We start from the raw sequence: 24,563 nt of genomic DNA on the forward strand, positions 1-24,563 counted from the left end.
ACCTTCCCCCCACCCCTCCCTTCTTCCCAGGCTTAACTTTACTCCCCATTTTCTCCACCTCCTCCCCCCCAGCAGTGCAGGGGGAGGGGGAATGGGGATTGGGGTCAGTTTATCACACATTGTCTCTGCTGCTCCTTCCTCCTCAGAAGGACTCCTCACTCTTCCCCTGCTCCAGCGTGGGGTCTCTCCCACGGGAGACAGTCCTCCACGAATTTCTCCAACATGAGTCCTTCCCACGGGCTGCAGCCCTTCACAAACTGCTCCAGCGTGGGTCCCTTCCATGAGCTGCAGTCCTTCAGGCACAGACTGCTCCACCGTGGGTCCCCCATGGGGTCACAAGTCCTGCCAGCAAACCTGCTCCAGCATGGGCTCCTCTCTCCACGGGGCCACAGGTCCTGCCAGGAGCTTGCTCCAGCACGGGCTTCCCACAGGGTTACAACCTCCTTCAGGCATCCCCCTGCTCCGGCGCGGGGTCCTCCACGGGCTGCAGGTGGAGATCTGCTCCACCGTGGACCTCCCTGGGCTGCAGGGGGACAGCCTGCCTCACCATGGTCTTCATCACCACGGGCTGCAGGGGAATCTCTGCTCTGGCGCCTGGAGCACCTCCTCCTCTCCTTCTTCACTGACCTGGGGTCTGCAGGGCTGTTTCTCTCACATGTTCTCACTCTGCTCTTCCGGCTGCTGTTGCGCAGTATTTTTTACCATTTCTTAGATATGTTACCACAGAGGTGCTACCAATGTCGCTGATGGGCTCAGCCTTGGCCAGCGGCAGGCCCATCTTGGGGACAGCTGGAACTGGCTCTATTGGACATGGGGGAAGCTTCTGGCGTCTTCTCACAGAAGCCACCCCTGTAGCACCTCCACTACCAAAACCTTGCCACACAAACCCAATACACTTCTTTAACTCAAGTTTCTCATTACATTTTCTACAGCTTCCTAAACCCACTTTGTTCCCAAATGACCACTGGCAGAATGATATCAACAGGTTGATTTAATAATAATAATGATAATAGTTTGTTGTTTCTGGTATGGAGGAGAGATCTGATATATATGATGTGTTTGAAAAACAAAGGGATCCCTCCCAACATATGCACCTCACTCTGGGCTTGCAAAGTGTCTAGAAAGGGCAAAATCAGAGACTTCTCCTTTACCAACATGTGAAAGGGTCCTTCAGAGTATAGTGTATTCCCTCACTAGGCTGTGCACATCAACACCAGCAACATTAGCATAGAGTTCAGGCACCACAAGCTCAGGCACCTGCAGTACTGCATGGTCATTGCTGGTCTTTACAGCTGTTTGTAGGGAGCAGATCAGGTCTGCTGGAGAAGGCCGGTTAGTTGCATTCCACTGCCAGCAGGACTTCATGATGCCGTACCTGTAAGATGGAGAAGTAGGGCAGCACTGGGAATGAGAAGCACCAACACAAAGTTTTACTACAGTCAAGTCATCTCATATTCAAAATATCTAGAGACCTCCTCTTTTTCTGCTTCATATAAAGTTCTTTCAATGATCCTCTGGAATTTGCAACCACATAATAATGTGTGGGGACAAAGGCATGCAGTTGTTTGCCAGGATGTCAACCGTGAGTATGGGAAAAGGGAAGAAGATTGTTTGGTATTCCCTTTTGAAAGAGCATTATGCAAGAAAAAGCCTCTGAATATTAAAAGACATTATGTCTTCACAAAAGGAAATAATAATGCCTTATATCTTCCCTGTGGATGATTTGTTCATTTCAGGGAGAATCCCACAACTTAGAGGAGAAAGATTACTCCAGAATAGTCCTGCACCTTGCAGGGAAGCAGTGGAGCAAAAAAATGCAAGGGCAGACAAGGAAACAGAAACAAGGGCAATTTTCAAAAGCAGGAAAGAACGGTTTTGGCAATCAAAGTTTCATACAGCAGAATCCAGTAAGGAGATGTGGCAGATATATGAGAACAAGTCTCCTCAGCTAACAGGTTACTGTTTTGTATAGTCTAGACTTAGAGATCTTCTGTAAGATCTAGTTTTGCACGTCTCACTTCCATTTAGCTCTGCAGATCTCAAGTTCAATTCTCCATAAAGCAAGTGGCTTACATGGCTTGCTGGCAGCTTGAGGGCTGCTTCATAATGTTCTGTCTCTGCAGGTATGGTAAGATGTCAGAAGGTGGCACTTCAGGATATGGTGGAGCACCTGGAAGAGCAAAAGGAGCAACAGTAGAAAAACTATAAGGTAATGGTTGCAGATAGCAGCTTCTGTGTAAGAATGCCTGCCTTCCCTACCAAAATCCATTTTTTTCCTATCACAATTCACACTGACAGAAAGTCTAAAAGGAATTGTCAAGACTTTGCAAGTTGGAAAAACAAGATGTTTATTTAAATGGCCCAACTTTACATGCTAAAATTTGAGATTTTCGGTCTTGTTAATTTGCTGCTTCCTTACATATTTGTTTATTATTATTAAATCTTCTTACCTAATGTTATCATTTCATACAGTAGAATTCCAAAAGACCATCTGCAAGAAAAGAAAACAAAGCAATGTTAAGTCTCCATTCTAGCTAGCTAGCTAGCTTAAATACATACAAAAAACTAGGCATGACCTTCAGAAATTATAAGAGAAGGTATGAGCTATAAAGTGGAGCATTACGCTGAGACTAGATAGGCCTTACTGTGAACTGCAGGACATGAAATGATACATAAAGGAGTGAAAGAGATAGGCCTGACAGAGACAGGAACTTCTAGTCCAAAAATTAAATCATACATGTCTGCCTTGATGCTGGGGGGTTTCTTCAGGAGCCGCTCTGGTGCCTGCCACTTGACTGGCACAATCTGTGTGACTGAGTTGGCACCATATGTGTGAGCTTCATAGGCTAGACCCAAACCACAGAGCTTAGCAGTGAAGTTGTGATGAAGTAGGACATTCCTGGCAGCAATGTCACCATGGAACAACTTCTTCTGTTCAAGGTAAGCCTGGAGAGTTGGAAAAGAAAGAGACCATGATAATTTTAAAAGGAATATTCACTTATATCAATTTTCACTTAGTTTATGCCTGTCTTCCACACTGTGGAATAGAGGTGTATGCTCACCAAAATAATGCAAGCATATTTGGCTCAGTTTTAACAAAGCACATCCTCAGTGCTTAGGCCAAGAAGACCAGCCACCATGCAGACTTGTGTTCCAATCAAGCAAGAAGGAAAAAATGCAGCAAATGTGAGCAGACTTACCAGAGCTGCTGCAACCTGCTGTCCAACTTCATATACTTGCCTCTCAGTGAGGTCACAGGGGAAACCATCCATTGTCATTACATCCTAGAAACAAAAGAGCAGACCTTGGTTCAAACAAATGCCATAGTGGTAGGGTACTGGGGAATATTTCCTTCTAATCTAATAAAATGAGTACTATCTAATCTTATGCTCCCCCAGCTAATTTCAAAATTGGTCATAAATTGACTGAAAGATAAAGGTACATGGATGGGTGATGTTGATGGATAGATGGTGTGCTGGGTAAGACAAGTACACTAGAGACAACTGGTGGGAAAATTGAAGGGTGGAGAAGAGATTAATAGGTTAGACAGAAATGGGCAGAATGACAGCAGTGAATGACAATCCATACAGATGAATGAAAGATATATTATAAATTAGAATGATGAGTAGAAAAGCACATTTGTAACATATGAATGGTTATGTGGTACGAGACTAACAGTCCATCTCTCTTACTATCCTGCCTGTAAATGACCCTAGTTGGATGCCTAGGAGAGAGAGAGAGAATAAGGTAAGCACACAATGCTTTTCCTGTGTCGTCTGCCAGCCCCCAACTATTTTCAATTTAAGAACTTCCTGAGATGGTTATAGTTTCAACACGTTCAGTAACCTTTGAAAGGTTATCTTCCATGAATATATTCAGTCTTGTCTTGAACCCATGTAAAGTTTCAGTACCCACAGCAGTCAGTGGCAAGGAATTCTATCAGTCAACTCCCTACTTCATGAAGAATCACCTGCATTTGTTTGTTTTGAACATGGCACTTACTAGCCTTGCTTGCTACCACCTTGGCCTTTTGCTGAATGAGGCAGTAAGCAATCTCTCTGTATTTAGTGTTCTAGATGTAGGAGAATGATGGATTTATATAGTGACATGGCAGAGTTTTGTTTCTATGCCTTTCTTAATAATGCCTAATATTTGGTTTCTTTTCTTCAGTTAACGTTTTCATTGGACTGTATATTTTCATACAATCAGACCCATGATTTTACTCCTCACCAGCAATGGGCAGATATGAGGCCATCATTACATATGTGAAGCTAAGACTGCTTTTCTACATGTGCATCACTTCATTTTTAACTATGCTGAATTTCATCTGTTCTTTTTATTGGCCAGTCTCTCAATCTTGGAAGATCCTTCTGCAATTCCTCAGGGTCAGCCCTTGCCTTTACTGGCTAGAATCATCGGCAACCAACATCACCTCACTGTTATCCCATTTTCTAGGTTATTGATACATGCAGTGAACAGCACCAGGTCCTAGGTGGGTGACCTCCCTCGGTTGCAAGTACCAACCTTTCACTCTTATGCTCTGTTTCCTGTCTTTTAATCAATTGTTATCATTCAATGACCTTCTCCCTGGTGTTGTCACTGCTCTGCTTTCTTAAAAGCATTTGGAGTGAGACATTATTTAAAACTTTTTAGAAATTCAGGTAGCTGTATCAACTCTCACTCTTATTCCAGTGCCTGCTATACCCTTCAAGGAACTCAAGTGGTCTGCAAAGTAGGACTTAGCTCTACAAAAGTATGTCAACTTCTCCAAACTATATCATACCTATTGAGATATCCACTAATTCTATTCCAGTTTAGACTTGTGTAGAACTTCTCTGGGGGATGGAAATAGTTTAGGCTGATATAGAGGGATGCATGGAGAGATGAAAAGAATCACCTATGACTTATGGACTATGACTTATGGATGGATATGTACCTAAGAAATTTAAAGTGATGATAGAATATCTTCTCTTTTGACTCACCTTCCGACATGTCCATAGAAATGTCAACAAGTCACCAAGAGACACATCTTCCATGATCATATAAAGTGGGAGCTGGTCTACACAGCATCCAACCAATTCAACCAGGTTCTCATGATGGCCAAGATTTTGATGGAATTTAATCCTCCTCAGGAAATCCCTTACTTCCTGGGTACTAGCCAGGTCTGAAAGAACAAAAAAACCCAACCCAACCCAAAACAAAACAAACCACAAAACCAAAACAAAACAAAATAAAAACCACCAAAAAACCACAACAAACAGAGGCAGCATAGAACAGGGTGAGTAGCTTAAAATCGACATGAACAGCAATTTCTTTAGTCTTACCAAGACTCTCCTACCAAAATACCACTCTGACTAGCTAACATGATACTGAACACAGCTTGTTCTTGCCCAGTAATGACTGCAAAGTTCTGCCCAGCATCATGTCTTTTATACAGAGATCTGCACCAAAGCAGATCCTGGCCATGTGCCTTACCTTGTAAGACTTTCAGGACTACAGTCTTAGTCTTCCTGGGGTTCCCAGTTTCCAACTGTGCTCTGTAGATGCTCCCATAGCGGCCATGTTTTATCAGCTGCAAGGTGCCTGGTGAGAGTTTCTCTCGTGGTATCTCCAGTTCTTTCAGCATCAAGGATGCAGAATTTAGCAGGCTCTCCACAGATGTCTCATTCAGCTGGATATAGCGGTTCTCTGTTGAGCTGGATTCCTGCTGATTCTTGTCATTCACTGACAAAAGCAAATACACATGATGCATAAAAACAGACAGATGAACTCTTGTAGTAGGTGGCAATACCTGTCCTTTTATCCTCTTTAATTTTTGCTCCATACTGTTTTGGAAATCAGGACAAAGTAAGGAACTATTATTGTCTCTTAGTTATTCTGGCCCTTGAAGAGAAGGAATTTATCTCCCACTCTGTTTGATGAAAAGGCAGAATGAATCTCGAGATCTCTACTATATTTAACTATGCAGACTTTCTAGATAAGATGCATTTGTACTTGATTCCCCTGTGCTGAAGCAATGACCATTTTCTTTTATTACCAGCTACCAGTTGTTATGTAAGCAACATGCACAGGGTGTTCCCACAAAGGCCTTATCTTTGTTCTCAATTATTTCCCTTAATATAGGCTGAAGAGGCTTTTTCCTCTACAAAACCAAAATCAGTTCAGAACTGGATTTTCCTTTCCACACAGCAACATGTGTTTGCGGTACCAACAAACCTTTCCCTACACCCTCACCAGTCCCTGTTGTCTCCTGCTGTCTCCATAGGAAGTGGGAGACAACAGCTTGAAATTAAATTTCTTAAATGACAGTATAGAAAATGGATTAACGAGGTGTGTTCTGCATCAAAACGACTGCCATTCATAATTACCCCAGGGAAACTGTCCTTGCAGTAGCCTCTAGAAGGCTGCTACATGAACACACTTTGCAGCTCTCAAGTGATGTTACCACAGTATGTTAAACAGCCTATATGGTACATTGCTTTAGGTTTTGTCAGATCTATCTATACTACAGATTCCACTACTCCTACTGCAAGTGGGGTAAATCAGGGTTTGCAGTTTTTCTGATGTTCACTGGATTGCTGAATACCACTCAGGCTCTTCATAAATGCTATTGCCTAACACCTCAAGCAATGGGGAAATGGGATTGACTTCTGACCACTGAAACCAACACTCTCTCCTCTGGTTGAAAAACATTTTTTTACCTTGGCATTCAGATGATGATGATTGCTCCTGCTTTGCTCGCAAGCCTCGACAGTGGAGCCAAAGGATCACAGTTAGCACAATGACAAAAAAACCCACAAGGAGAACTGGGACAACAATCACTTCAGTCTGATATTCACGCACAACTATCAGCAGAAAAAGAAAACAGGAAACCAAGGAATAAGCAGCACTGCCAGATGCACATTGGTTCTATATAACAAAGTAGTAATAACCCATTTCAGTACCTTTCAAACCCAAAAGCATGTGTATCTATCCTCTGCTCCTTGGAATAGCAACTGAACACTGTTAGTGCTGCCACTCTATTTTTCAAAGGTGCTGAGTATCTAAACTGCATGAAACCACTGGGACTCCCACACCTAAGGTCACTTATTTAGATGCCTTAATACAGAGGCTAGGACTTGTAGCCATGTGTAAGCATCATCCACCAGTGAAACAGAACCGGCCCTAGCAGAGGCTTACCAGGGAGATGGGAAGGGCTGGATATTGCTATGCCATCACAAATACACGTGCAATTACAGCTTCAGCTCCTTCCATTAAAATTATAGGGAGCATTTTAAAGAAAACCGGGCGGGGTCACCTGGTTTGGAATTTGACTGGAAGACATTGCAATTAACAAGGATGTTGCAGGTAACTAACTCTTATGTTCCCAGATTTGGAGGTGGTGCTATTTTTGCATAGGCCAAGACCACATTTCAGTTCCCAAAGATGACAGAAAGTCATGAAATCAAAATCTCATAAGACTGGTCCTTAGGGAAGCTGCAGGGAATCTTTAATGACTATATTATGTCTCATTCAAAGTAGAAATACTCTAAAATGCCTAGAATTATGTGAGATGAATCCCACCACAAAGGCTGTATCCCCTTAAAAGTTTCTCCCCTGAGACACATGCAGGAAAAGCTCAGTCAGATCCTTCGCAGATGCAGGTGGAGGAGGGGAAAGGGCTTGGCCCACTTTTAGTAAAGCTGGACTTCCTGGTCAGTATGTGAAAGCTTGTTACTTAAAGGAATCTGTGAATCTTACCACATAGCTTGTCATTGCTGTTGCACTCCAGTAGCATGCGTGTGAATCTTTTTACATCCCCTGCCATGTTCAATTACAAGCAAGTGGGTTTCCAACCTCCGTCTTCTGCACAGACACAAAGAATATTAATGAAATTTATTAGGACAAAGGATGATTCATGAAGCAACAAGTGACCTGAGTATGGAACTTTCTACCCCTTATGATCAGTGGTTGTATGAAGCAGCAGCACTGGGACTTCAAGGCTTAGAGAATGATACAGGACATCCACTGTCAAATCCTATGAATGGTAGACTGCATGACCAGAGAGAATTTAAGATTAAGCTTGTTCTACAGTGCTTCACAAGCAATCAGGTACCCCTAGGCCTAAAGGCTGGCATATGCACAAAAATTCAGAGCCATGAACTTAATTGTTTTTCAAGAATAGCTAATACAGCTAATACACTTCTAACTAACACACTTAGATGCCAAAATGGCTCAGCCTTTTATCTTCTGGTCCATAACAAATGAAGAGATCAGCAGCATGCATACAAAATGTCTGTCATTCTTGACTACAGCCCCTGCCACAACTTGTACTATTGCTCCACAAAGACAAGGAGAAAAAAAATCTTGTCATTAGGGCTCTCTGGTACCAACAAATGAAGAGATCAGCAGCATGCATACAAAATGTCTGTCATTCTTGACTACAGCCCCTGCCACAACTTGTACTATTGCTCCACAAAGACAAGGAGAAAAAAAATCTTGTCATTAGGGCTCTCTGGTACCGACTCCTTAACACTGCCAGTTCTATAACTAATCTGAAGCACAGCATCTAGAACTCGTCTGCATTTGTAGTTGAAAATCCAGAGCCTGTGCAAGCGTGCACCCTTCCAGCTGTAATTTCAGATATCACTAATCTCTCAGGATGTGCAATCATACACCTACAAAATCTTTTGATTGTGTAAGAGCGTGTGTCGTGTACAGCCCCACTCAGACAGGGCTAGACTCACCAGTGTATGCCAGTGTCTTTGAGCTGCACCAGGACTGCAGATCAGCTGCAGGCCTCCCAAAACACATCCCTGATGTAGTATTTCAGCTGTTCTGCATTACAGGGGGAGATTAACCCTGCAGAAATTTGCATTTCAGTTCTTGTGTATGCAAAATTGGTGTATGTGGTTTTGTTTATTCTCCAGAGAACACATAAGTGTTTTAGAAGATGCCCCACTACTACACTAGGTGTGTTATATTTACTGAGGACTGAAGTCATAAGATAGGAATAGGCTCTGTGGTGCTGCATTGATTTACATCAGCAGAGGACCTGGACTACTATTTCTAAATTGCAAAACTCAATGTGGTGAATAGCGACGACTGTCAGAAAGGCAAGGCATGTACATTTAGCCACTATTTCTTACAAACATTGCCAAAAATTTAAGACTTAACAGTTTCACAAACAGTATCATCTAGAACGTTTTACAGGCATTGGGACTTTTATCCTGTAAGTACCTACTTTATTTTCAGCTATGAGTTCAAGGCAATTAACCTCAATGGCAAATGTTAATAATAATATATGGCATTCTTACTGATATTAATATGGTTTTATGGAAGTTGGTGATGGATCAAACATTAAACAGAGTTTGTTCTCATGCTTAAAATTAACGGGTGAAATTATGCTTTATCAGTTGTATAACAGAGGCAGCAGAAAGAGGAAAATGGAATATATCTGCACTTTAAGGTATCACAAAAAGTCTGTTTCATTTTTTATTTCCTTTGGTTCTTAATATGCTAGCAAATTCACCTGGTTTCAGGGTGTGGCTACAACATTAATCCAGTCAAAGGAGCAATAATACAGCAATAACGCCAAGCTTTTCAGGTACACTCTGAAAGCAAGCACACTAAGTCAACCTACCCTGACTGTAACACATACACACTCTTACACACAAATACACATGTATCACTGTAAGAGGAACAGTCCTAGCTTCTTTCACTCTCAAGACACACACAGATACAAAAGGCACATATGAACATTACAGGAAAACAGACTTTAGGACCATTAGCCAGCAATCATGTTGCATAATCTGAGCCATAAACAGTCCAAGCTCCATCTTAACACTAGCTAATGGCTTTGCTTTGTACAGATGCTCACTAGAAATGCACACTTACATTTAAATGACGTGCATGCACAGACACATATAAGCACACGCATACCAACTTGTACTTACACAGAAACATGCTCATACAGTCGCCAAGACCGATGGAAAAAAGCTTTGACACAGCAACCATGTCTACACTGGTCCCCTGTCCGTAAAAAAGATTCCTACCTACTCCCTTATGCACCTCCCATCAGTGATGCCAGTGGGTGGCACCTGTGTTTTCTAACCATACTCAGGGCAGAACTATGGGATCCAGAAACAAAAACATTGGCAGCTATTGGTGCTTTATTTGCACTGGCACTCCCATTCATTGCTGTTGCTTATGGAGCCATGCAGGTGTTACCACTGGAAAAGTTTGATTAGACAAGTCCATTTACACTCTGTGTATCTATCCTCTTGCAAAACTCAGGAAGCAGGAAAAGAAGTTGTACTTAGTAAGATAATTCTGAAGTGCCTATCAGTGCTAATTTCCAGGCTAAGACCACATAAATTCTCATACTTAGCTCTTTCTGCAGCTTACTTGACTAACAGCAACATCACTGCAATTCCTACATTTCCATCCTCACAACAAGAGTGGTAACTCATAAATCCACAGATGTCCTGTTATATGTTTAATAAATATTTTTGCAGTGTACCAGTAGGGAACACGTGGAGGTTATGTGGAACTAACATCTTCAATGTACAGGGACATACTCACCACATAGCAGAAAGCATATTGGCAGTGCTCAACTACTTATTTTATTATATGAAGACAGTTTTCCAGTACCAAGCCAGGATAAGGGGGACAAAAAAGGTGGTGTGTTGTTTTCAGCCATGTTTGTTTGCCAAGCTGTTCTGCTCCTCTGGCAACTTAGACAAAGTGCAGAGGGCAACACAGGGACAGGAATAAGCAGCTAAAAGATGGCTGTTGTGGGGGCTGCTTAAACCAGTTCACAAAGCCCCAATACTGAATGTGAATATGGTTTTGAAAATGCAGCTGAGCTGAATTAAGTGCTCACCAATGCCAAAAGAAGGGAGTATCTCTTCTCTCTGGTCTCTTCCCACTCCTTGTTTTGCTCCCAGCTGTGCAATTGATCATACAGTAAACTGATTCAAACATTAACCTAGCAGGAAAAATTCACTGTTCTTTTGCCAAGGTAATTTCCTGACATTTTAGTGAGTGGCATTATTTCACCAAGCAATTCAACAAGTGCCAACACAGGCTCGACAAAGTGGCAGGGGCACACATCCAGAAGCAGGAACAGTGAAAATGGATCTCCTACTACCTTGGGGGGAATGGCTAATTCGTCTAAAGTTGTATTGTGAAACCATTCCCTGTGTCAGCACAGATCCACAAGTACCGTGTGCCAGCATAAGCCCTACTATGGTTTTTCCAGCCCCCTGTCACTCATTCCCATGTGTATACTGTCCCCTTCGCGCTAGCACAAGCATTCACATGGTAATGTGGTAAACTGATCAGGAAGGTGATCTGCCCTAAAATAATCAATCCTCTCTCGCATTTTATAGACTTATATTTCTCATCAGGCTCCATTTATGCTATTTAAAGTGCCAGGACGTAAGAGTTAAGAAACCAGAGTGACAAACATTGTGGTGAAGACTGACAAGAAAGAGAAACAGAAAGTCTTACGTGCTCATGGAATATATGGAACAGATGGCTTGAGAACTGCACACACAGAAACTGCCTGCTGCTTGCTCCTGCCATGTTCAGGAAAGTAAGTTGCACATATTCATGGTAAATACACAGTTTTGCCAGTGAATATGTCTGACTTGGGGACTAACATCAGTTCCTATCATGCACAGTGCAAATGTGTAAATCCTTGAGTACTGATTAGCTATTCTGTCTAAAGAAACAGCTGATTAAATTAATTAATTATGATAAAAATAAAGGCTAAGAGGCATTTGGATCTTCATTAGACCTTTTAAATTGTGCTATGAGCTGATATGGAATTAATGTAGTTATTTCTCCAGACTTCCTGGCCTGCATTAACTGCACACCACTTTATTATAAAAATATTCTTACAGGTGTTTTTCATGCACCAATTGTGAGGACCAACTGTAATATGACTACAGACATGTAAAGAACAGCTGAGTAATTACTCACTTCAGTCCAGCACACCGCCTGACTGATAAAAGACAAAATAAATCCTTTAACCGTGACACCTTCTATGTAATTTCTTACAGTGGCAGAACCATACTCTCAAGCTTTTCCAGTCACCATTTCTGCACTGCTTTTATTATTTTCCTGCTCTTCTATATGACCTTTGAACATGGCCACCAGTCAAGGCTTAGGCAACTGTTACGCACAAGCACACTGCCCTGGCTGCGCGGCTGAAAGGGAGGGGAACTACCAGGGAATTGCAGGAACCAAAATGGCAGTGAAACCACGATGTGTGGGCTCAGGACAGCCCAGCAGTTGTGGACACTGAATGTGAGAGAAGAGGGAGAAGAAAAGAACCATGGAAAAACAAACAGCGAAACAGATTTCTTCCCCTGTAATGTCCGCCGTTTTACTAAAAGCAGCGTCCAAAACAAATAAAAAACAAGTCCCACAGGTTTCAAGCCTAACAACTTGATACCATAAGAACATATTTCTGCAAAGACCTATGTATTTGTTAGATTACATATCCTGTCTCTTCTGCCTTCAGAAGACCTTAGTGACTATTTCCAACAGCCTGGCAGAACATGACATGTTTGCAAGGTTTCCCTGGCCCATCGAGTCATCTCATCTCTCACCATAAGGCACCTGTGGGTTACCAAGCAGCATCTCCAACTGTCGAATGGGAAATTCTGACCGGTCAGCCCAAGTTAAAACATACCAGAGCCACCTCACTTCTCTCCTGAACAAGGATTACTAATAATATCCTGCGGCTTGTTGTATTGGCTGTAATAACGTCTCGGCTATAAAGATTTGGTACTCTAACTCACTTTTCCAACACCTGGTAGTTGTTAACACCCTGTAAGAAAACAAAGTGTTTCAAAAAATCACATACAATGACTCAAGATTTTCTCTTGGCCCAAAATTAGAAGCAGTACCTGAACATCAAACCTAGGCTAGCTGCTACTGAAGCTTATTAAAGGAGTGAAAGAAAACTAGGCCGACCACTTCTGAAGAGCTAGACCATGGAGAAAACAACAAATAATGAGGTCCATGCTGCTAGTTGATCAGGTGAATTACTTAGGGCAAACTTGGCTCCTTTTCAAGGGAGCAGAAAAAATAGGCAAAGTCAGCAGTCACTACTGCATTGAGAAATGAGTCAGGAGGACTCTGCACTGCTGTGCTTTTATGCTAACAAGGTTAGTCCAAACTGGCACCTTATCAGTGGAGATATGCAAGTTCTTATGGTGCTAAGTTTTGCTTAAACTCTGATCATCTCACAAAAATTAATTTACTTGTGCAGCGTGAGGAAGTTTGAGTACAGAAGTGTGAAAGGTACAGAAACTGAACAGTGATTAAGACAAAAATTTTTTCTAATGCAGACACAGCCTACTATAGTTTCTGAAAAATTCACATATATCTTGATCACACTCCCCCTGAATTAAGGCCACGAAAAGTTCTTCCTCACAGGTAATCTGCAAAATAAAAGTTAAAATAATAAAAAAACCCTGAGGAGTACATTAACCTGAAGCCCTTAGTGAGCAGGCTGTTTGGAATATGAAGTGTCTAGTGGCCAAACTCTCAACAGCAGAGTCTTACCTATGACATCTTTTTGTGCAGTCAAAATCACACACTACTTTTGAAAACGCCAGCCATTCTGTCTCTTTCTTACTGACTGACTTCTGATTTTGGTGGTAAATGCCAGTACTAAGCCTGTATCAAGTCCTAGCACAGACTTGACACAGATATTCTGAAAAACTGTGACAGCAAAAGCTGTTACAGGACATAAGCAGAATGAAGGAGTTTTTCAAAGGACCAAGCATACATGTAGCTCTTGTTGTAAAGAACACTGTGTGATAAAAATACTGCATGATACCACATTGCTGCATAATGGCTTAAGAAATTGGAACCTGAATCTGCTTTCATAAATGCACAGCCACAAGGAAACTGAGCTGAAGCTGTGTACAGTACTTTAGCTTCACAATTTCTCAACTTTTGGATGTTTCTTAGTGCACTTAACATAGATTTTGTTCATAATTTAATCAGTAGCTCATGCACACACACACACAGAGATACATGCAAACAGGTAAACACACAGAAAAATCTAGATATCTGTACCACTTTGGATTAGAGTTAGCTTCCTTACAATCAAGTAACACTGATGGAAGTCAAATGCTAATTAGTTCTGAATCCAGCCCTAGGCATTTATTACTTAACCAAACACTGAACATATTTATACACACATGCATAGTATCGCCCTGCATTGTTTCAGTGAACTGAGACTAATTTTATACGAAACTTGTCTTTTGTTATTTTCTTCCTGTTTAAAATGAGCCTAGAAGTTATTTCGTTTAAATCAACCTGCATGTAGAGGGCATATCTTTTTTTTTCTCTAACCCCAATACCATTATGATCACAGAAATTTATTACTATAAGTAACTTCAATACAAGCAGTAAGTACATGCACAGATGTATATACATACATACACAGATGTATAGACTTTACAGTACAGCTATATCCTAGTTCAGGTCACATTTATGTTAATGAAAAATCTTTTTAAAAAAATAACTATTCATTAGCTAATCTTCCAGCAGTGTTTTCTCTCACTTACCTGAATTACACCACTTTCTTGCCCTGCAGTAGTCTCTTCCTGAAGCTCGCCTGCTGCCTGTTCCCAGTTTGTCCAAGGCCGCTCCTGAATAACACTGATGGTTGCCTTGTGTGGTTGCAATTCTTATTACTAAGTTCCTCCTCACTGATCTTCCTACCCCGGACCTGCCCAGCTTCAATTCTTTATTCCTCAAGGTCTTCTCAGCTGTCTCCCCAGGGAGATCGCATGAGCATACGTCCAACACACAGGCTGACAGGTAGGCACACACTTGTAAAACGGGTCTGCCTGGCTTCCGTGCACCAGCTGCTCACCCACAGATGACAGAGACAGGCAAAGAAAAGAGTCCACGGGAGGGGACCTGGAGTGTAATTTGAAAGGCAGGCAAACACAGATCAAGAGGGATAGGCTAACGTGACAAAGAGAAATCATACACTTCAGATTACAAGTTCACGTTTAGAAAAAAATGGGTTCTTGGAATGGAAAATCTGTACAAACCCCCTAAGACTCCAGACACTGAAAGGCATTCTATCAGGAACACAATCTGCAAATGAAGAAAGAAAGAAAAGATTGGTAATACCAAAGCATGCTACAACAGACAGCAGCAACACAGGATTTTTTCACATTCTGCCTTGCTTGTTCATATCCCTCCTGCTCGGGCTGTCCATGCATTCTGCCAGCATTTCCCAGCCCTGCCATCAGCTCTCTCCTGCCCTTTCCTCCCATCAGTCCAGCCCAGAGCTCCCACACAGCCCTGGCAATGACCCTCACTTACAAAACCCCTTCAAAATCTAACCTGAGCTCCCCAACTAGACCGGATAATACTCTTGAACTTGCCTTGTGACCTTTTCCTGCTATGATGCCCTTGGGGTCACCGTTGCGCTCTGCTGGTGCCCTCAGTCCCCAGCAGCTGCATTGTGTAATCTTCACTGCACCTCAGTTCCTCAGCATTTTAGTTCTGGGGACTTTCTTCCCACCCAACCAGTGTATGGAAGTCCCAGCTGTTGGCCTGCTCTCCCCTATCACTGAAAAATCTTGTGTTAAGAGTTTCAGATTCCTGACTGCTGGTTGTATGAGTCTGTACAAGATTATTTGCTTACCTACTTCATACACGTGAGAGGCAGTTGTATTACAAGAGGAAACAACATGAGACCTATCATTGGGAGACAAAGTTCATTTCACAGTCAACAACACAATGCAGGTGGCTTTGGGAAGATGTAGAAGATGATATGATCTCTGCCAACTGTTTGAGCAAAACCTACCTACTCCTATTAACACTTTGGTGCTGTGTGTATTATTTTGTTATGGGAAAATTTTAGTTGTGGTAGAGGCAATAGCGTTAGATACTGAAACACAGTAGTTAATTTGTCCACAAGAGAGACTGCATATCAATATATTTGTACGCCAGTACATCCCAAGCTTCTCTCTGGGATTATGCTTCCACCTGGCATTTACTGTCCATGTGTGCAAAATGGTGAAAACCAGGAGTGGTTTTCTTCATTGCTTGATCTCTCCACAGAGACTGGCAGAAGTGGGCAAAATAGAATAAGTGAAATAGCTCTGTGATGTGGACTTCCAGCCCCTGAGAAACCAGGAGAGACATCTTCCAGACTGAAAATTTTCTTGAGTTAGAAAGATCACGACAGCTGCAGAGCATAGGCTCAGACTCTGGTTTTAGTTTTCCTCTTATTCTGGTACTAAGCTGCATTGACTCTCAGCAGTATTTTCTTCATGAAGGAGCAGAGGATCTGTCCTATACCCCATTCCCCATTAAAAAGTGGCTAAAATGCAAAGGACAGTTCCTCATTTAAATGAGTTCTTTACTGAAATGTGTTACTTTCCACAGGCACCTTCCCCAAGCTGGGTGAACCTATTCAGATTCCTGTTTAAAAATATGCTAATTGGCAATACTCCTCCTTTTGCTCCTTCTTTCACAGTTTCTAAAGCCCCCAACTGCAGAGGAAAGAGTGGGAAAGGCAAAGGGTTAATATTCAAGGTATGCATATGCAAAAGCAGCAAGCGCTGCTGCTTTTAGCTTCCCCAGTCAATCTTTCTGCTGTGCTCCCTGTCGGACTGGTTGGAGAAGATATTTCAACGGTTCAGGCCTCAGACTATGTAATCTTCCTCACTGATCCACAAGCCCCTCCCACTGTTTAGTTAAGGGACAGCAGTCATTTATTGTCATGTTTTGTCCTGTGAAAAACAAACTTCTGCTGTAAGTCTTGTATTGTGTGCACATCCACAAAGAAAACACTGTTTAAATGCCTCTGTCCTTCTGTTTTTTCCTTAAGCAAGTATGATTAGGCACACTGAAAGGCAGTAGACTGGCAGTCTTATTAACAAAAACGTCCTCTTCATCTCCAAGACAGCTATAGCAACCATCCAAACCACAGAGCAGCTGCTCAGTGGCCTCAAGATGTGTTTCTGGGACTAAGCGGCAATTCAACCACAAGCCATCCAGTCTTTATCCTATGCACTGAGACTGTTAACAAGGGTGCTAATTTTGCAGTTCAGCTTCCAGAAGGTAAGCATGCTCCAAGTAACTGCTGCTGGACTGGAAAAAGCAAGCTTCAGATGAAGGGATCCCCTTCTTAAATGTTGTGGCATTCACTTTTTCTGCAGTAATTTAGAGGCGGTAAGGTCTCTGACTTACTTTCACATCCTAATGTAAGATTTAAAACTGTGGCTTATAGGTGATAGACTGTGACTGATCTTTTGGTCAGCCTAAGCCCACAGTGGTTGAAAAGCTCAGTACCTGTTCTTTTGTTTCTGCAAGCCAGCCATTCATCCCCTAATAGGGTAAGAATCAGAACAGATGATCTAGAAGTGAAAGAAAAACTCCCATCATTATCCCAAGTCTCTGTTCTGCCACATGCGCTTTGGCTCTCAAGATGGCAGGTCTTCTGACTTGAGAACAATTCATTTGCCTATTTAATATTTAGATTTTTCTTGAAAATGACAGTTCTAGTGTGATTTTCAGTTTATCCCTGCAGTTTTTGTTATTTAAAATTTCCAAAGGAACAAAGGCTAGGAGGGGGTAGCATTACATGAAAAGAAATAAATAAAGAGCTTCTCCTTATAAAAATGAAATGACTGAAGGATTATGCATCAAGCTTCTTCAGCCAGCTGAAGGTCCAGTAATTTGCCAGCACTTCCTCTATTCAGGGTTAGGCACATCTAATAATAGTCTTTTTCCCCCGCTCCCCTGCCAAATTAGACCTGATCATTTCCAACTCTGTTCTTAAATCAAATGGAAATTTTATTTGCACAGTTTCATGCAGTCACTGGTCTGGTCAGCCCTCTCTTCTCAAACCAGATGCTCAGGAAAGATCCTGAAGGTTGGTTAGATGTTGTAAGTAGGCTACAGTACAGTTTTCCCCTTTGGCTTCTTTGCCAGATTTTCCAGGCCCAGAAGCTGGGATTCATTCAACACAGCTGAAAATCTAAGTTAAGGTCATAGCTGCCATAGGTTCTCTGTATAGTCAATACAAGGTCATAAGAACTTCTGTAAAGCAATTCAAGGACTAAAATCTTCTCTCCCTACACTGATGTCACAGGTACAAAGGGTAATCTAGCTCCCGATTTACATGTCTTGGTCAAATGTCAGAAGTTAGATACCATACATTTGGCCTAAATTCCATTATCTTCCTCTTCTTCAAAGAAATAACTTCCCTGAGCAGGAGCTCTTTGGGCTCTCAAAATCAGTACGTATCCGCAGCGTAACTTGGTAGCTTGGCCACACCTTCCCCCAGAACCGCAGGGCTGACAGATGAACTGTTAGACTGTAAGTTAGGTGCAGCACGTATCATATGCATTCAGTTCCGCTCTACTTCCTAAGTGCTTTTGTCCTAGGCAACCAACATCCTGTGCACAGTATGTATGCATATTCCTCTGTTACTTTTACCTTTTCTCTTTCAGTTTCTTACGTTCTTTTGTTAAATATATAAATTTTCCTTTTACGTTCCTGCTCTTTGCCACTGCATTTTTACACTGTTCCCATTTTCCAGTAAGAACCCAACAGCTCCTCTTGGCAAAACCTAGAAGGTAGTGAACAGAGCTACAGCGACCTGAACAGCCAGTCTCTGGATGGAATAAATTGCAGGGTGTCACACAAAAAGGAGCCAGCTATCCCCTGGAAAGAATGCCCATAGAGACCTTAGAAGAACTGGAAAGTACCTATCACCAAGAGCTATAACACTGTTACGTAAAAATGCATTTAAGAACAATTCCACTCAATAATATAATATTTATGCCTGTAATTCACCCTTTAACACATTGCTGTGTCCTAATTATAGTAGAGAAGAGTCACAAGTAAACAAAGACATGTTGAAACAAAACACGCTGCTGTCTGCCAGTGTCACTGGAAATGGATTCTAGTACACTTATTATTATGCAGTAGCAAGGTGGCTGCTAGGCTATTGGCATTACATGCATAAACACACGACATGTGCTGCCCAGGTTTTCATAAAGTAATGAAGCAGTATTAAAAAGCAACACCACTAGACCAAAAATCAGCCTCCCAACCACATATACACACAGGTACAGCAGGAAGGCAGCATCTGGGAGACAGCTTAAAGGCACAGAATTTAGGTGCTGGGGTTACTTAAGAAATGACTGTGCCACCTCAAATCAAGGGTCCATCAGCCTAGTACTATGCCTCAGGCGGCTGGCAGCGAGAGTGCCTAGGGAAACGAAAGACTGTAAGAACATAAAATGATACTTCCCTTAACACTTTCCCCAGCCGCCAGCAGCCTATGCTTCACAGATTTACTTAGCCAAATACAACTTTTTCTTTTATAAGCCTTGAAGGATTTTGCTCAACTGCTTTAGAAGCCCTGCAAAACTTCAGCAACACAATGCTCTGTGACAAATTCCACAGCATTCATATAACTTGGGTGAATAAATACTTCATTTTGTTTGTTTTGAAGATGGATTGCCAACCTCAAACCAGCTACTCAGTTGACAGTGAAATGAGTGGTGATAGCAAGAGATGAGTAAGTTTCATGCATGATGAGAATACTAATATACTCCATTGTTTACAAACAGGACCAAGTTTTTGTTTGTGTGGATGAAAAAGGAGAACAAGAGACAGCCCAAACCATTTAAGGTTTTGATATTGATCTGGAATGCGACATGATTTGGGGCGTGAGCAATTCAGAGAAGGTACTTGATTCTCACTCTGCTATATACCAGGTAATTCCTAGTATCAGCAAACTCTCAACAAACTTTTGAGTCTTGTTGCTCATTCTCCAGAAAATTTCTAACCCTTCTTTGCCTATTCCTGCAAACACCTCCTCTGGTAATTTTTTTTTATGAAGACAAATACCATAGAATCACAGCACAGCTTGGGTTGGAAGGGACTTTAAAGATCATCTAGTTCCAACCCCTCTGCCATGGGGATTGCTCAAAGCCCCATCCAACCCGGCCTTGAACAGCTCCAGGGATGGGGCATCCACCGCTTCTCTGGGCAACCTGTGCCAGTGTCCCACCACCCTCACAGTGAAGAATTTCTTCCTTACATCTAATCTCAACCTAGTCTCTTCTAGTTTAATACTGTCGCCCCTCGTCCTGTCACTACAGGCCCTGGTCTGAAGTCTCTCTCCATCACGCAGGCGGGAAGACAAACCCCCACAGAAAAGAAGCCGAGGCACCACCCAACTTTCAAACTTTGGGCTCGAGACATAACTTTTGGGTTACTTTCAGGACAATCCCCGAAAGGACAGACCATCTGGTGCAACCAGCCTTGCCACGGCTTCCAATGGCCGGCAGCCGGCCGTGAGGGGAGGCCCCGCACCGGCCTAACGTAAGGGGGCTATACATCCCGGGGGGACACACACGACACAGCCAGAGGGGCCGTAAGCAGGGGGAGCGGGTTACCTCCTGTCGTCCAGCCTCCGGGGAAGGCGGCAGGCGGGGGACCAGGCGCTGCCCAGCAGGCCCGGCCTGCCCCAGAGGCCGGCCAGGGGGGTGGCCAGGCCGGCTGAGGGGCCCGCCGTACGGCGGCCCAGGGCCGGCTGCGGGTGCGCTGTTAGGAGAGGGGTGGCGGCACACGGAGCCGTGCCACAGTCCGGGCCCGGAGCCGCGGACTGCCTCCCTGCCGCGGCGCGAGGGGCAGAGAGGGACAAACCCCTGCCTTTCCGCTGCCCTGTCCCTCGGCCGCCTAGCTCCTCACCCAAGCGCTTGTTTTCGCGAAACACAGAATTAATCGAGTCCGTGAGCTCGGGGGCAGAGCGTGCAGGAAAGGACGGAGAGGACAGACCGGCGCGGTTTTTTTGGTGTCCCGTTGCCGCCCGCTCCTGTCCCTGCCCCCGTTGGCGACGGCGGGAAAAGGGGAGAGTGAGGCGGCGGCAGGGCGGTTCCAGCGTGCCCGTCGTGTGGTACGAGGTTCCCCGGGGGAAGGGTCTGCCGGCGCACGGTTACCTCAGGGAGCTGGTTGCGGGGGGGGGGGCCGTGAACAGCCAGCGTCTCGATAAGGCTCGGCATCGCTTTCAAGTGCTGTGGAGACGTTATAAACCGTCGCATGCCTCCCGCATTTATCGGCAATAAAAGACGGGAAAATTGAGTTTGAGAAATCACATGTAAAAAAAGAAAGCTGACAAAAACTGTGCCTGCTGCGGGACGTGTAGAGTCACTGCAGTGAAGCTCTTCCATCTCCTCCTCCCTAGTTTCGTGCCATCCGCCGGCGGTTTTCAGAAAAGGAAGTTAAAGGCAAGGCTGTGTGTCACATTTTCGGTTAATATCAAGGTTCTGAAACTTTTAATTGCATTAGTTGAGCCTCTCGATCTACATTTTTGCCCCAAGCGGTTTTACTTCCTGAGATTTTACTACCTACAACTTAAGCGGAGGTTGGTAAATCACAAGCACTTAGTTGCTTATATGGTGACAGAACTTAGTGTATGTAGTTACCCTGCTGTAGCATGCAAGTGTGAAATACTGGATACAAATGGAGATTTTGCAACTACCTTTGAAAATTAGGAATTGACCTACGTCAGAGTATTTGGGAGAGAAGCATGAAGACAACTGTAACAGGACAATAAATAAAATTTTCTAATGAAGTGTTTGACGGTGATCTTTGTTATTACTAATACCAAAATCTTTATTTGGCACAAACGCAGCATATTTGAGTGTAATTCTTTCTACTTAAATTAATTTAAAAATGGATTGAAAATACTATGCAGCATACAGGTGATGACCGGTAACTTCAAGGTCAGATTTTTTAATGAATTCACATGTAAATTGAGTATTTATATACACTGTTGGGTTTGGGGTTTTTTTTTAATTTATTGCAATGTTACTTGCTCTCAACTGGGAAAATCAACTCACTTCAAAGTATAATAAAGTGTGAAATTCCTGGTTTCCTTGTAGATGGCCGAATCAGAACCTCGGGAAGGAAACTATGATAACATGGTAAAGATGGTGGAGGACCCAAATAGGGACTTAGAAAAACTTCTGGAGGAAATGGAAAAACTAACAGGTACAGGTCTATTAAGAATTATACAGATTTGTCTACTAGAGTGAAGACATTGAAGATTTACTATTTGTATTTATTGCTGTAAAATTCTGTGTGAGAGAAATGTAAGTGGAAACTATCACCATCAACTAATGCCCTTATGTTCTTTATTGGGAGAAAGCGTGCAAATAATCTAGAAGTTTCAGATGGCTCAGAACTGAAAATTAATAGGTGATGCATGCTGAGTTCAAAGTGGTGGTTGAAAACAGAAATAATACTAAGGTATTTAATGTACAATTATTGAAACATAGTATGTAAAATGAGATTTAATTCTGAAAAATGGTGGGATACATAGTACCTCTCTGGTCAGTGCATGATGTGTTTAATTCCTCAGCTAGAATAAAGACTCCTCTGCAAATTTAATCTTAGTCTTGTATGTATGGAGAGGACCGCATATTCCTCTCTGTGTTCTACAGTAATTCTATCAGAAACTGCAACTAACAAGGATAGATGGAAACCGTTCATTAAACTATTTGTAATTAAACACAATTTATGAGTGCCATTGAGAAAACTACAGTCAATTTATGGTAAAAGAAAAGGGAAAGTATGAAATAAGTGCTAAAACTATTTGCTCTGCTTTATTAGATACTTGTTATTTCAAAATCAATTTAATTATTTAGATTGTTCTTAAAACCTTTCATCTCTATGCTGCAGCCTCCTTGATCTTACCGTTCCTCGCCTAACACAAGCCTCCTGACTGCAACTGGTCTGGAGAGAGGATTCTTTGGTTCATTTATTTTAAAACAGTCTGTTGAACCTTTCTTTTTGATTACCTGTTTTGTTATAATTTTTAGGTAAAGTGTCTGTCTCCCTTTTGTAATTTACACCTGTATACTTCCATTCTGAAGTATTTTGAGACATTTATAAAGAAGTAATACTGAACAGTCTTTTATTTCAGTATTACTGTGGGCAGTTTCCACTTAATTTTACAGCAAGCTTTCTCTGACATAAGATCTGAACTGATAATAATTCATGTCCTTTATTCCTTTATTGAATCAGCCATTGCTTTTATTTAGCCAACATTCCTGGCTTAGTCGTATCTGTTGGGTTTGTAGTGCAGGCAACCTGGATGGCATATGACATGGTAGTTATACGTACCAACCCAGACCTGGCCAACTCCATGAGGCGTTTGGAAGATGCCTTCCTGAGTTGCAAAGAAGAGATGGAGAAGAAATGGCAAGAGGTGCTAATGGAATCTAAAGGTGAAGAGGAAAAAAAGGAATAAATTGAATTCAGTCATGCAGGCAGAACTCCATCCCTTGGAAAATCACTCTAGTCTTTTTGTTTTCCAGCCGTGGAGGTTTCACAGACACCATGGAAAATGGATTGGCTTTCATCTTGCTAAGAACTACTTACGTGTATGCATCTACAGAAGTATTGTAATGAGATTACACAGAGATATATATTTATATTGTTGAAGGTAAAAGCTAACAATGTGTCTCTTTTTATTATGCTCATCAGTAATCCGTGTAGTGTGTATGCATACGCAATTTACATGCCTTCCTGGAAGATCATACTCACTTTGTTGTCAATATATGTGGAATTCTTTGACGCCTAAACAATTGGGGGGGGGGGGGGGGGGGGTGCAGTGGACCATCGCAGTGGTATTGCACCAGCAGATGCCTTTCAAGGAAAACTGAAGAATTACTTTTGTTCCAAATGAAAAACAGGTGAAATTCTAGATTTGCAGATACTTGAGTTAGTTTGACGTGGGATTGCCAGCTACATGTTCAGTTACAGAATTTTACTATTCAGATAGCTCATCTGTAGTTGTTTCATTTTGTTTCCTTGGCTTTTTAACCATTTCTTGGGACTACTTTTCCCAGATTGTTCTTCTCAAACCCTCTGAAAGTAGCCTGTCTCATTTAAGAAAAAATTGTTTACCATTATAGACTGCACTGTGTGTGGTGTAGTCTGTGGAGGTGCTGCAGAAACCAAATTAACCATGTTATAAAACATGCTTTTCTGCGTTTGTTCCTACTGTTCAATATTAAAAAAGGAAGAAAAAAAAAAAATTACTTTTCTTTTGTAGTCAAGCTGTGGATTAAGAGCGCCACCTTGTGGCTTGCGGTTAATGCATAAATGAGTATTTTATCCAAGATGGAAGTCGGTGCAAGTTTTGAGAAGGATCTTCCCCTTCTTTAAAATCAGTCTCTTTTAACATCTCCATCTCCTTTGAAGAGGCATTTAATCATTTAAATCACATCTAAATTATCTGCCAAAAGTTTGCTAATTTTTAGACTACGTATTGAGACTTGAGTTGATGCCAATTCACAGACAGAATGTTTATTTGAACTCTACTCTTGACTTTCCAGTGGGTAGGTCTTCATTCCAGCCAAGGTAGGGAAAAATGGCAGAGCAGCATGAGGAAACTTAGACTTTGATTAATCTCTGGAGGATTTTTAATGGCATGTTGTCTGTCACTTTGGTACCTTTGACTACATTGTCTTCACTCTTTAATTCTGTATTAAAAATGGAATTCT

General features: G+C 42.3%; 2 protein-coding genes across 7 annotated transcripts; one reads left to right on the plus strand and one right to left on the minus strand.

Annotated features, from left to right (window-relative positions):
• Positions 1 to 973: 973 nt before the first annotated feature.
• STYK1 (serine/threonine/tyrosine kinase 1) lies at positions 974 to 20,736 on the minus strand. 5 transcript variants are annotated; one of them, XM_030040506.2, is made up of 13 exons: positions 20,448 to 20,736; positions 18,475 to 18,607; positions 15,069 to 15,114; positions 14,574 to 14,931; positions 7,741 to 7,845; positions 6,702 to 6,845; positions 5,476 to 5,724; positions 4,983 to 5,164; positions 3,201 to 3,284; positions 2,738 to 2,946; positions 2,451 to 2,491; positions 2,074 to 2,170; positions 974 to 1,375 (listed from the first exon to the last, which is right to left on the minus strand). In XM_030040506.2, the coding sequence occupies exons 5-13, from the start codon at positions 7,805 to 7,807 to the stop codon at positions 1,171 to 1,173; spliced, it is 1,278 nt and encodes a 425-aa protein (XP_029896366.1). In that variant the 5' UTR covers positions 7,808 to 7,845; positions 14,574 to 14,931; positions 15,069 to 15,114; positions 18,475 to 18,607; positions 20,448 to 20,736; the 3' UTR covers positions 974 to 1,170. The 5 variants fall into 5 exon arrangements, with proteins under 5 accessions (XP_029896366.1, XP_029896367.1, XP_029896365.1 ...); XM_030040507.2 differs by lacking the exon at positions 18,475 to 18,607; XM_030040505.2 differs by having other exon boundaries at positions 15,069 to 18,607.
• SYCE3 (synaptonemal complex central element protein 3) lies at positions 19,557 to 23,914 on the plus strand. Of its 2 annotated transcripts, none has more exons than XM_030040563.1 (3): positions 19,557 to 19,763; positions 21,936 to 22,044; positions 23,136 to 23,914. In XM_030040563.1, exons 1-3 carry the CDS (start codon positions 19,704 to 19,706, stop codon positions 23,303 to 23,305), a joined length of 339 nt encoding a protein of 112 aa, XP_029896423.1. In that variant the 5' UTR covers positions 19,557 to 19,703; the 3' UTR covers positions 23,306 to 23,914. The 2 variants fall into 2 exon arrangements, with proteins under 2 accessions (XP_029896423.1, XP_029896424.1); XM_030040564.1 differs by lacking the exon at positions 19,557 to 19,763 and adding an exon at positions 20,309 to 20,373.
• The last annotated feature ends 649 nt before the right edge of the window (positions 23,915 to 24,563 follow it).

The sequence above is a fragment of the Aquila chrysaetos genome, chromosome 17, assembly GCF_900496995.4.
Source record: "Aquila chrysaetos chrysaetos chromosome 17, bAquChr1.4, whole genome shotgun sequence".
Classification (NCBI taxonomy): domain Eukaryota; kingdom Metazoa; phylum Chordata; class Aves; order Accipitriformes; family Accipitridae; genus Aquila; species Aquila chrysaetos.